This window comes from Drosophila nasuta, chromosome 3 (assembly GCF_023558535.2).
Source record: "Drosophila nasuta strain 15112-1781.00 chromosome 3, ASM2355853v1, whole genome shotgun sequence".
NCBI classification, from domain to species: domain Eukaryota; kingdom Metazoa; phylum Arthropoda; class Insecta; order Diptera; family Drosophilidae; genus Drosophila; species Drosophila nasuta.
The window spans coordinates 50217671-50230717 of record NC_083457.1 but is presented as its reverse complement, the minus strand read 5'-3'; the positions used below and the strand labels follow the sequence as shown (position 1 = coordinate 50230717).

Below are 13047 nucleotides of genomic sequence, written 5' to 3'. Positions count from 1 at the left end.
ACGAGAAAATGATAGCGAAAATGAAAACAATAATTCAATGATGCCTTAGGTGTACGAAAAAAAACATTGCATATTTTTAGACCGCCACGAAATTCTACAAAGACCAAACTAAAAAAAGAAGTTCGTTGCTTTGTGAGTTTTGAGTTACTAATTTTGGAATACGGGGGATGAGGAATTGAGGTAGAATTTGGTTTATGCTTTTAAATGTATTTTTATTAAAGTTAAGAAAATGTTAGCAAATATTGAGCGAGATTTGACTCATATAAAAATAACATTGCATACTTTTAGGTTGTCAGGAAATTAAACGAAGACCAAACTAAAAAAAGAGTTCGTTGGTTTTTGAGTTTCGATTTACAAATTTTGGAATACGCTGAATGTAGAGTGGAATATATTAGCCACATATGTTAGATATCAAAATATTTTAGCGAAAATTGAAACAAAAATTCAATTATGCAATGATTATGAAAATAAGTTTCTTTTTCAAATTTTCAGTTATTAATTTTAGTATTCATTGTGAGCAAGGATAGGAGTTTGCATTGAGTTGACAGTATATGTAAGTGCGTATTATTTTCATTATAACAAAAATAAAGCAAAAAAACGTCAACGTACAAATTTATTGAAGTTCGCTTCTATATGTTTCTATATGTTTCTATCTATTAATTTACTATTTCTTTCATATTATTGACATTGATTAGGAATGTTGTGGCAAGTTGAATTTAGTTTACAGGGTATTGTAGGTATTTTAGTTTCATAATTTAAACAAAAATGTTAGCGAAAATAGGTAAAAAAAATAAACTAAAAAGAATAACTAATTTTCCATGTTTGCCTCCGCGCCATTGTGGCCAATATTCAATGCCATTTCAGCCTGTGAGTGCCGCAGCGGATACAGATGATCCATATAATCGATGAACGGACGCACGCCGTCTGGATTCTTCATATACTTGGCCAAACCTAGGATTATATAACGATAGATCTGATGATCGCGATAAGCGGCATTCGGACGTCGCTTTTGTGGCGGTCTAAATGAGAATTGTTTGATAAAACAGAAGCGATTAATCAGGCGCTCTAAATTCCAAATTTTATTAGGAATTTAAAGCATTTTAAATATGTGTTTCTCACATTAATTTCGGATGTTTTTACTCACCTCTGCTGAGCGCGCTGAATGATGCGTCGACGCTGAACAATTTCATTTCTGCGACAGCTTTCGCAGTAGGCAAAATAGCCACAAATCGAGATGACAATGACGGCAATGGTGTAAATTAACCAGCTCCAGCGAAGGAAGCTAAGGTCCCATTAATAATCAGTTAAATAATTGGCTAAGATGCTCAACTCTCTTACGTGATGAATGTGGTATTTAATTCCTTCCAGATTTGCGAGACATTTTCATGCTGGTCTTTCTTTGCCTCGTTTTTCCAGAAGGCAAACGAGAACATTGTTCTTGGATGTTTAGCTATTGATTTTGTCGAATTAAAATTTGCCTACAACTAATGTTTGTTTGAAGCTTAGTTTAAATTTGTTGAATAATGCTAGAGAGCCAAGGCAATGCCAGCTGAGAGTGTAGAAAACGTGTCGAAGAATGCTAAGCATCTCATTTGGTGTCATCTGCTAATTATAGACTTGCATTAGCTTATCCTTAACAAACGAGGAAGTCACATCCAACACAGCTCTCTTAATAAGGCGACAAGGTCAGCGATCAGTGATCAACGATCGAGACTTCGATCGAATAGTTTCGAATCGTAGCTGGAGATTCGCTTTTGTCGTGCGCTTCCGTCAAGCTTGGAGGAGTTGTTAGAACATCAGCATCAACATCAGGGGAGGCAGGTGGGCGGCTGGAAATTTGTCTGGGAAAGCGTGATCAAATAAATTATTGCCAATGTGCTACAGCTGCCAGTGTCAAAAGATCTTTTCAGCACATACGTTTGACAATTTGCCAGCTTGCTTGACAACATGCGCTAAAATTTATAGCCATGTCTTTGCCAACAGGATCGGGTAGAGGGGAACGGAAAGGGGGGAACGGAGCGATATGACATTGCATATTGCTCCAAATTGGTCATTGGTCGAACCCAACCCACCGAAACTCTGTGGCATGACAGCGCAATGCGAAATTTACAAAAGCCCAACAAAATTGCACTCACGAGTGTCGCCAGCCATTGATTCTGCTGACACATCGCGAAACACAGACTCCAATTGAAGTTCTAGTTTTATATCTTTGCTTTTCTATCTAATATATTTTTTTTTTGATTTTAATTTTCGAGAGAATGCGCTGAGCTTTGCATATTTTGGGAAAAAGAATTCTATTACTCATCAGCAAATTGCTCGAGCAGAACATTTTGAGTTCTCGGAAGCATTAAAGAACACTTTTATGCATTCGCCTCAATTACTTAATAACTGTCAGAGCTGATAAAACATAAAAAAAAGATTAACACAAAGCGACAGTTGACCTCTTGAACTCTCTTTGTGTTGTAAAACAATTGTAATAGAACTTCTTGTTAGGGTAAATAGATCTGAATTATATAGTTTATACTTCTAAAAGAATTGTGCGCAGTTTTGAAAAACTTTCTAAAAACAATATAGAATTCGTTTCTAGAAAATCATTAGATATAAGATTATAAAATCGGAATACATTTTAATTTTGCGGAGTCACAATTATATGCAATATACAATTAATCTTTATATGTTTCACCATAAATATTTTATAAATTATTACACACTGCAATGAGTCTCTTTTGAGATAAATAAGCTCTGGAGAGCTTAAAATATTTGGTGCGGGTTGTTAATCAGCAATTAAACTGAAATTACTATGACTAAAATTAGAGTATTTTATTTTTTGATTAATCATTTTTTGATTCAAAAAGTAAAAAGCAATACGTAACTTTATATAATTAAGAAGCTTAAGAAAATTATTTATTTCGACCATATTAAACTAAAATAATTAAGATAATAACTTGATTGCATTAGAAAATTTGATTATATAATATTATAAATGAATCCCTCCTTACAATATTTTGTTGCACATTAAAATGAGTTTATTTAACGTTTTAGATCTGAATTATGTTAACTATTTCTTCTAGCTTATCAATTCTTAATCTACACATAATTCAATCAGTAATAAAATTTTCATGAAATGAAAAAATTACAAATATTCATGCAGTATTTAAATACTTTTAAATAATAATAAAAACAATAATAATAATATAAATATATTTAAAATGTTGTCTTATGTACTCAAGTAGTTTTTAAAAATTATACAATAATATGAATAAATTTAAAATGATATGTGAAATCAATAAAATTTTCAGAAAAAGAAAACATAACATAATTTTATGTAGTATTGGAAGTGTCCACTTTACTTAAAACTTTAAATAATGCATAGAGTTCAACTAATACTAATACTTAAAAAATATACCATAACATTTAAATACTTATTTATATACTACAAATTTAAAATAAAGTTTAGAGTTAAACTAATACTATTATCGAAAAAAATACTAGAATATTTAAATACTCATTTATATACTAAAACGTAAAATAGAGTTTAGAGTTCAACTAATACTAATACTTACAAAATATACCACAATATTTATAAACTATCCCCTTTACACCTCATAACGAAGATTAATACTGAAAAATATAGCATAACATTTAAATATCCATATATATACTAATAACTTAAAATAAAGTTTCGAGCTAAAATAATACTAATACTGAAAAAATATACCATAACGTTTAAATACTCATTTATACCATATACTAAAACGTAAAATAGAGTTTAGAGTTCAACTAATACTAATACCGAAAGAAAAAAACATAATATTTAATTGCTCAATTAAATAATTATTAGTATTACCATTACTTAAAAAATATACCATAAGATTTATATACTCTGCTCTTCACACCTCATAGACTCTGCTATCATTTATTGCTTTCACAAATCTCTTCTTTGATCATTCCCCACTATCACTTCTTGATGTTTACAGGGTGCTTAAAGATCTTTAAGATTATTTGTGTAGAGTGTTTCTTTTTTCACAGATTCCATTCGATTGCCACTTAAGACTTGTCGCTTTTTGGTCAGTCTCGGTCAGCTGCTTCCTCTGCGGCTTCTTCGCTTGCTATTTATGTTCAATTTGTGTAAAGAGCGGGAGAGAGAGATGCTGAAGTGATATTGCCATCAGGTCATCAAATGGCTGTCAAATTAACTAAACACACGCAATGAAGCGACCCACACGAAATGCAAATGAATTGTTATCAGTTAATTGTTTGAGCGAGTTTTTCTCTCTCTCTCTCTCTTTCTTTCACTGTTTGTAAGCTGGGCTTTTCTCTCATTCTTTTGTGTGTGGCAGCCTCTGCACGATGCTATCGGCTTTTATGCTTTATTTGATTGCATCTGCCGCGTGGGTGTTCGAATTGGAGTCGCCACTCAACAAGTGGCAGCTAATAGCCCAATAAAAAGAAATATTGAACTGTAGTTTAAATTGTTGCTGCACCTTTTGTTGAGTGCTGTTAACGAAAAGCTGCCAAATGTCTTGGCACATCATGAGAGATTTATGAGCTGTTCACTCCGCAGTCCGAACTGTCGGCAACCAGTTTGTGCAAACAGCAAACGCAAATCCTTTTGACATGTGCGCCATTCCAGAGAAGAAGCAGGAGATACACCCGGTGAGGGGAAGGGAGGCTAGAAGAGAGGGGAACAGGTAGCGCTTATGGTGACAGCATCCAGCATCCACAATTGGGCAAGGGCACGCAAACAAGTTCTTTTGCGGTGGCACATCGCTGTGAAAGATCAGCCAAGAGCCGAGCCAAGAGTCGAGACAAGAGACGAGCCGAGCCCATTGGCCTGCCTAGCCAAGCGCAAATATTTAACTTAACAACTCGCCAGCAAAATGCAGAAACCAGGGCCATAAAAAGCATAAACCGCAGCAACTTGCCTCAAGCGATGTGCCTTGCGGGGGCGCAGCGTCAAACACACACACAACAGAGACACACACAAAAAACAGCTGCAACGTCAGCAGCAACCTCAGAGGTCTTTGGTTGCAGTTGCAATGCTCCCCCGATCAATGGCCAACTGAAGGCAACAACAATATTGTCTGCCCACTTCCCAGTTCGTTTCGAACAAAGAAAGCGAACTTGTTCTACGAACGCCAGCGAACAGCAAACAAACGAAGCTGAAAGAAAAAAAAAAACACAACCGATCGCAACACGATCATCTGGACTGGACTTGGACTTTCGGTTTCTGTTTCGGTTGCGGTTGCGTTGCGACGCGTCGTTTATTTCGGCTTTGCTTTTAGTTCGTCTCGGGACTTCTAAGCGATCAGTTGGTTTAGCTCCGCCGTGGCCAAAAGAAATTCAATTTTATTGTGGTCTAGATCAAATATCACACAATATACACGTCGTATACGTGATCAGTGATCGGTGTTTTGAATTGCAATAATAATCAAGTATTATTTTTGGCATACGGAAGCAGCTTTAATCTCCTTCTTTCACGGAATGTTTATAAATATATAAATTAAATGAAGATCAGCATTTTGCCGCTTATCTGTTTAATGTCAGCGTGAAGAATTTATTACCAATTTATTGTTTTGTGATTGCAATAATTTGACATAATTATTGATGCATTTTTGATTTATTTACGAAACGACACATTTATAAATACTACATCTAAAAATCGGACAATCCTCCAGCCTTGAGAGAGCTTGACCAACAACAACAACAACAACAACGCGTAAGTAAAATGCTATGTTAATGCTAATTATAATTAACTGTAAGTAATTATTTATGTTATGTATTGAGCGTATGCCAACTGACATGCAATACTTCCTAGTGTGTGTCGCCTGAATACACCCGTTTGCTCAATGAGTACATTCATCTTGCTCAAAAACGCATATGAAACACACAGACAACGGTGGACAACGCATTTGCATGTGCTAATCTTGTTATGAGTTAGCCTTCGAATACGCTGCACTTTTCGGGTCAGTTAGCTAGCATAATCGTTACGTTAGGTGATAATGTGAAGAATCTTTTTGATTGTCTTTGCTCTTTTGTTTTTCTGATTCAATCTTCAATATTGTGTTGCGAATGTGCAAATTTGTTCAACAATTTATGAAAGTCGATAAATCTTTGGATTAATTTGTTATTATCAAATATTATGGCAACTTGATCTAGCTTGAAAAGTAGATTGCCAATCTTGATCAAAGAGTTTTTTGAACATAAAACAAAAAAGTCTATAAATAAAATTTTTAGATTGAAAAAAAACCCTTCTTTGCTTAATTTTGAGATTTTTACTTTCTTATATCAAGATTAAAATCTTGAATTTCAAGCTTGGGCAATCTAGATTTTTTGTATATTTTTTTGTTTAGATTTTTGATGTTCATTTAAGAATAAACCTTCTTGGTTCAATGTTGACTTCTAATATTAATTCAAGATTTTATTCTTGATTTTAGCCTATGTATAAAATAATACTTTATTTTAAATTTCCTTCATTAATCGCCAAATAAACTTAGTCTTTCAAGTTGCAAAAAACACTTATGTTTTGTTTACATATATTAATTTGTCATAAAGCAAATGCCAACGTCCTGTGTGACTGTATTAAAAAAATACCTCGGTTCTCATTATAAATTCCCTCAATGCTTGATCACATTCATTTATCGTCAAATGTATGAACAATTTGTCTAAATTGATTTGTCATAAAAAAAAAAATTATGCTTACTTTAATTCTTATTATATTTAAATAATACTTCTTTGAAATTGAAATAGATTTGAATTGTTGTAAGATACTTATTTTGATCGTGAACTATGGACTTATATTTTAACTAAAGTCTATTTATATTGATGTTTCAGTAAAAATTTAGACAGACTTAGAACTTTGGCTTAAAAGCTAATAATAACGGTCTAAATATGTAATTTTAATGTTATACTAAAATACTCTCAAATCAAAAACAAATGAATGATTAAAAAATGATTTAATTTATTTTAATTAATATTTTTGAAGGTATAGGCATATATTTAGGTACTCAAAAATTCAAAAATTAATAATTAAAAATTTCTTTAGAATGTTTTACTAAATTAAAATGGGATAACATATAATATAAAATTGTGTTAGAACATTTTAATATATTTCTTCAATTTTTCGTGAAGACAATTTTCATGTAAAACTTGAGCTATAAAATTGAAATTCATTGTAGTCTCTCATTTTTAATTATTGCAGTGTCATCGTATTGTTAATGACGTGTAAGGAAATGATTAAGTGTGACATATTCAATTCAATCTAATAATGTATAGAAAATGCATAAATCCTACATTTTTGTTTACCATATGCAGATAGAATTCAAACATTGTCACGATCGTTGTAAATAGATCGTGCCTAATTTTTAGAATCGCAAATTGAAGCAACAATAGAAAAGTTATTATTATTATGATTTGCGCAAATTACAAAACTTTACGAGTGCATGTGTGGGATGTGTGTGTTGAGTGTGTGTGTATGTATGTGTGTTGCGTGTGTGTGCGTGTGTATGTAAATGCCCATGGTAAATAATGCTCTGGGTTAAGGCGCATGTTATGTTCGCCTGAGCCATAATTCTCAATATTTCTTGTGTTGTTTTTTCAGTTTTTCTTGTTTTCTTGTTGAGTTTTTTTTTTTGGCTTGCTGCTGCTCAGTTTTTGTTTTTGTTGTGTTTCTCTGTTTTTCTAATTAACCAAAGTCATTTGCATGAATAACGCAGCTAACGGTAAAATGGGGGTTTATGTCTTTTGTCTGTAACAGAGTCTGACCCAGAGAGTCAGACAAAGACTCCGTCCACAACGGAGTCGCAGTTGCAGTTGCAGTTGCAGTCTGTGACTTCAACTCGAATTCGAACTCGGACTGCAAACTGTAATGGGCAATGCGTGGGCGTGGTATACTCAACGCCCCTTTTACAGCTGCAATGCAATTAGCAAAAAAGACTTGGACAAGGCAGCGTCTACAAAATACTTGGAGCAACTTGGTAGCTAAACTTTGCTGAGGATACTTTCGATTTGTGGTAAAGTGTATAAGCTAGAAGCTAGAGATCGCAGTGTCGAAGGGTCGCTGAATTAAATTTCAAGAATTTAAGAACATTTTGAGGTATTACAAATAACATAAAAAAGATGTTCAATACTTATACTAAAAGACAATTTGATAATATTAAAACTACCGCTGTTATCTAAACTAAAAAAGAATTGAATAGAAAAATTAGAAAAGTCAAAAAATATCGAACAATAAATTTCGAAACAGAATTTCTTTACAGTCCCGACAATGTTTCTTATAGCCAAGATTGGTCCCGAAAAGGTTGAAATTAAATGTACTACTAAAGAAAATGAAAAGAAAATGAATATTAACTTAATCCTTAAGGGTTTTTTTTTTAATATAGGGTATTCTCTAGCGGAATTTGTCACTATTTTCAGTGAAGAAAACATAAACTGACACAACTTAAAACAAAAGTAAAGATATTTCTTATGGCTCGTATTTATATTTAAAGCTAAGATTGATACTCGAAACTTTTTCTCTTTTGCGATAAAATATGTATATAAATTTGTTCATTATTTGGATTGCGAACGAATTTGTTCATTTTTGCAATAATCTTAAAATAGAAAAGTAATTCCAAAATCATTCTTAGCTCTAACTAAAGTGCTAATCAACAGCAATAAGATTCAACTCTACTAAATGTTTTCGTATTGGTTTTTTTTTTTCACTTTAGATTCTCCCCAGAGAATTATCATTCCTTATTCCTTATTTACAACCGATATTGCGAATTTTAATTCAATTATTTGATTTGATAAAATTATAGATAGGTTTACATTTAGTGCATACTTACAAAAATAATTATCAAGTTTAAATAACTGACAGAAAATTGTACTGCCAAATTTCTGCAAATTATTTAGTCGACTTCCTCTTTTGACCCCTCTAAAAATTATTCCTCACATTCTTATGTGTTCAATGAAGCAATACTTTTTATGGCACATTTTTATTTTACAACATTTTTGCCACTGCACTACAATATTAAAATAGTTTACCAACAAATATTTTATTTTATGACAGCATTCAATAAGTGTATTAAAACTTCGTCAGTCGCTTTTTCTGGCCTTTTTTACACCTTTTTTGCGACTTCTTTTTTTTTTGCTCTTTGCAATTGTTATTCAACTGGACTTTTGAAGTTGAACTTGTTGAGTTTGAGTTGATGTCGAGTTGTTATGTTTTTTTTTTCTTTTCACATTTTTAATGTTGCTTATTTATTGTTTGTTGTTGTTATTGTAGTTGGGGTGCCAAAATGTCAAACTGTCGGAGGATTGCGGCATGTTTTGCGCATAGTTTTCTTTTGACTTTGAGAAAACACAAGGCGCAAGACTTGAAACACATTCCTTTAATTGGACTGAGAAAGTAAAGTGTAAACAAAATATCAGGCCCCCTTTTTTTTTCTTTGCTCTTCCAACAAATGCCAGTTTGTTGATCTTGCAGAAAAAGCAATAAAAAAATGTAATTCAACATATGCATAGCAAAGAAATTAAATAAATAAAATAAAATATACAAAACTCAGACGTTAACGAGCTACGAATGCTCAATGGATTTGCATAAAATGAATTGAGAAACAAAATTGAATAACTTAAAAATATACGTGTTCAATTTAAATAGTTGAAAAATGAATGGATTTATTTAAAATATGTATGTGTTCAATTTAAATAGCTAAAAATAAATATAACTATTTAAAAATATTGATTTAAAAAAACCTACATATGTGTTTAATTTGAATACCTATAAAATAAATGAAATGGAATAAATTAATTGATTTTTTTTCAAAATAATGTGTATTTAATTAAAATATCTGAAAATAAATGGAATTCTTGAAAAATATGTCTCAAATTTAAATACCTAAAAAAAAAAATATTTGTACTTCATTAAAATACCTAAAGATTTAAATTGTCATTGGAGTGTTGCAAATGTACAAATTAAAATTTGTGAAATCACATTAAAATTATAATATATTTGTCTCGATTAAATTGCCATACATTTCTTTCTCATTTCATTAAAATAATACTTCAGTACTTAAATCTTAGAATCGTCTTATTGATTTCTTAAATAAAATTAAATAATATTTCGAAGGTTTATTTTAAATTTCTTTGGTATCAAGAAATTAAAAATAAACCTTTGAAATTTTATTATTTATAATATGACATGTAATTATGTCAACTTCATTTTGTATATTATTTAAATAATACTTTTGTACTTCATTTTTCTTCTTTCTTCTCACATTAAAATACCTTAAAAACATATTTGGAATTATTTAAAAATGTATGAGTTCAATTAAAATACCAAAATAATAAATGAAATACTTCAAATTTTTATATGTGTTAAATTTATTAAGCTAAACAAATTGTTGGTAATGAAATTAACGTATTAACTTTGTAATTGGCACAAATTTCCGACCCTTCATTCCCCTTCCCCTTGAATGGAATGTGAACGTGAGAAAGCTGACAAAATGCTGTCAGAAGACCAGAGCAACAACAACAACAACAACAGCAAGAAGAGCAACAAAGTTGAGTAATATGCAGTCAGACCATAAGGCACATATTTGATGATCTGTCAGATAAGATATAGCACAACAATTCCTGACGATCCGCTGCTGTTTTTCGTGTTTTTTGTTTTTTTTTTTTGGACGGGTTATTGAACTCACCGCTAAACAAAAAACCAAAACAACAATAACAAATTGAGTTCAATTTGCTATCGAGAAACGCAGCAAGAATTTTCCTGGCCATACGCTGGGTGGTCAGCAAAGCTCACAAAAAAAGTGGCTGATAGGTGAGTGAATGAATTGTAATGATGGAACCATTTGAAGAGATCTAAAACATTTAACAGTTCATCTCCGATGAAGCGTTGAAGTTTTGGAAATTTCCGAGCATACCAAAAGAATTCCCAATTCCCAATTTGTTGTGCGTAAATTGCCAAACAAATTTGTTGTAGTCACTTCGCGTTGTTGTTGCTGTTGTTGTTGCTGTTGTTGTTGGTTGTTGGCAGGCGGCGTTAAGCTCTTAGTTTATCTCTTTATAAGAACTTGAGGCGCGCCGTGTTGCCAGCATGTTAAAAGAGTTTCTGTTGTTGTTGCCGTTTGTTGCTGCGATTACACAAAACATAAATAAAAACGCAGCTGTTTGAATTGCACAAAAAGCACACACACACACAAAATAACGAAAAAATTAAAAGAGGCAAAAGACTTGACTGTGAGGGAAAGGCAACCAAGCATTTAATTAACATTTAAATGGACACGCTGAGGAGCTGTTACTTTAAATTACGGCAACCAAACGATGAAAAATACCACCAAACACCAACACATATGCATGTGTATTCTTATCTGTGTGTGTGTGTGTGTTTAAACAGGTTAAGCACTCGCTAAAAAAAAATCTCTGCTTAAATGTCTAATATAATGCCCACAATAATTAAGCAATTGCCATAAGTTGTGCAGCATTTTTTTTTGTCATTCCTTTTGCTCCTCCTCTGTCTCCCCTGCCTCCTCCTTCTTCTTGTTTCCACTTCTTTTGCCCCGCCAACTCAAATGATTAATGAAGAAATGCAAAAGTTTTATTAATAAAATGACTACGGCGTGTTCCCGGAACATTTCATGGCAGATCTCTAAAATGTACCAACTGGGGAGAGAGACTGTCATAGAAATGTATCTATGGACATACACAAAGCATGCCAGCAGCTACAGTAAACATGCGCTACACTGAACAGGAAGTGCACATTGTACAAATTGTGATGTGTTACTCAGAGCATGTGAAACATATGGATCACTTCAGTTGTGGAGTGAGTTCTTGTTTTTTGTAGTTATTTCATTCCAAATGACTTAAGAGACATAAATTCGCATGACAATTAAATACAAAGTAATAAATTGAAGTTGCAAATGTTCTTGACGTAATACTTGAGTTTATATTTAATCTTTACGACATTACTCAAGAGATTTTCAGAATTTGAAGTATTAAAAGTTAAATTTGAATTTTTGTTTGCTTGAACTCATCTTTAAAAATTCTTCGTTGTTTGAAATCTTTAATTTTACGAAATATTTTACATACAAAGAGATTCAGTGACATATAAAAATTATAAAATTATATATATATAGCTTTATTTAAGTTATTTTGAGTACAAAAGAATTTAAAGATATACAAATTTCATAAAATTATATCTTTGAATTCTTTATTAATTTAAATTGACAAATCTTTGCTTTATTTTAGATATTTTGTGTTATAAAGAGTTGAATACTATTTTCATTCAAATTATTTTTTTTTTTTTTCATCAGATTTACGTTGAACAAAAGTAAAGAGTTTGATAAATTTTACATTATAGTTAAGTTCTAAAATTATTATATTTATTAAAGATATTTCGAATACACAAAAGTTCAATGATACTGATTTACTGATTCACTTAAATTGATTTGGAATTTGAAGTAAAATTTTCAGTGAATTAAATACTAAATTTTGCCAAATATTTCAGATAATTTGTGTATTCAAACTTTGCATTATATTTTGACTACTCTTAAATAAATTATGTCTTATTTTAAAATAAAAAATCCTTTGCCGATTTGAAATATATTTTTCTTTTTTTACAATTCTTTCTTTTCTTTTTTTACAATTTCCAAATTTTAACTACATTTTTAAACTCAAGTTTATTTAAAATATTTCCTATGTGAAAAATTTGTATTTCTTCGTTTGAAAATTGTGAATTTGTATTAAATTTGAATATAGTTTAACCCTATATGAAATATTGTATTCATAAATTATATTTGATTTAAATTTTAATATAACTTAACCCTATATGTTTTTTTTTTTTGTGAATTTACTTCACTGACAAATTCTAAATCGTATTTCATTTTTTAATTTAAAGTTATTTTTAGCGATTGTCCACTGTTGCTGTGTGTATTTTGTCTTATGTGGTTATATGTACTTATAGCTTATATCTCGTCTGCTTCTCGCATCTCTTGTGATTCATTGGCCATAGCTCATGTCTGGGTCAGCCACAGTCACACACACACACAGACACTCATACAGAAG

At 31.4% G+C, this 13047-nt stretch overlaps 2 protein-coding genes across 2 annotated transcripts in view; one reads left to right on the top strand and one right to left on the bottom strand.

The window, feature by feature from the left end:
* Positions 1-600: 600 nt before the first annotated feature.
* On the bottom strand, positions 601-1529 carry LOC132790527 (uncharacterized). The gene is made up of 3 exons (XM_060799081.1): positions 1339-1529; positions 1145-1282; positions 601-1019 (listed from the first exon to the last, which is right to left on the bottom strand). The coding sequence occupies exons 1-3, from the start codon at positions 1431-1433 to the stop codon at positions 809-811; spliced, it is 444 nt and encodes a 147-aa protein (XP_060655064.1). The 5' UTR covers positions 1434-1529; the 3' UTR covers positions 601-808.
* A 3810-nt stretch (positions 1530-5339) lies between these two features.
* The window catches only part of LOC132792181 (uncharacterized), a 29123-nt gene continuing 21415 nt past the window's right edge, over positions 5340-13047 (top strand). Inside the window, exon 1 of the mRNA XM_060801434.1 lies at positions 5340-5719. The gene's annotated coding sequence lies outside the window, so the exon portion shown is untranslated. The remainder of the gene's footprint in view (positions 5720-13047) is intronic.

What these genes read in the sequence shown, in the direction of transcription:
- LOC132790527 (XM_060799081.1), bottom strand. Translation starts at nt 1,433, where the DNA reads ATGTTCTCGTTTGCCTTCTGGAAAAACGAGGCAAAGAAAGACCAGCAT. An exon ending in TTAAATACCACATTCATCAC is followed by an intron (nt 1,283 to 1,338) that starts GTAAGAGAGTTG and finishes ATGGGACCTTAG; the next exon opens with CTTCCTTCGCTGGAGCTGGT. An exon ending in ATTCAGCGCGCTCAGCAGAG is followed by an intron (nt 1,020 to 1,144) that starts GTGAGTAAAAAC and finishes ATTCTCATTTAG; the next exon opens with ACCGCCACAAAAGCGACGTC.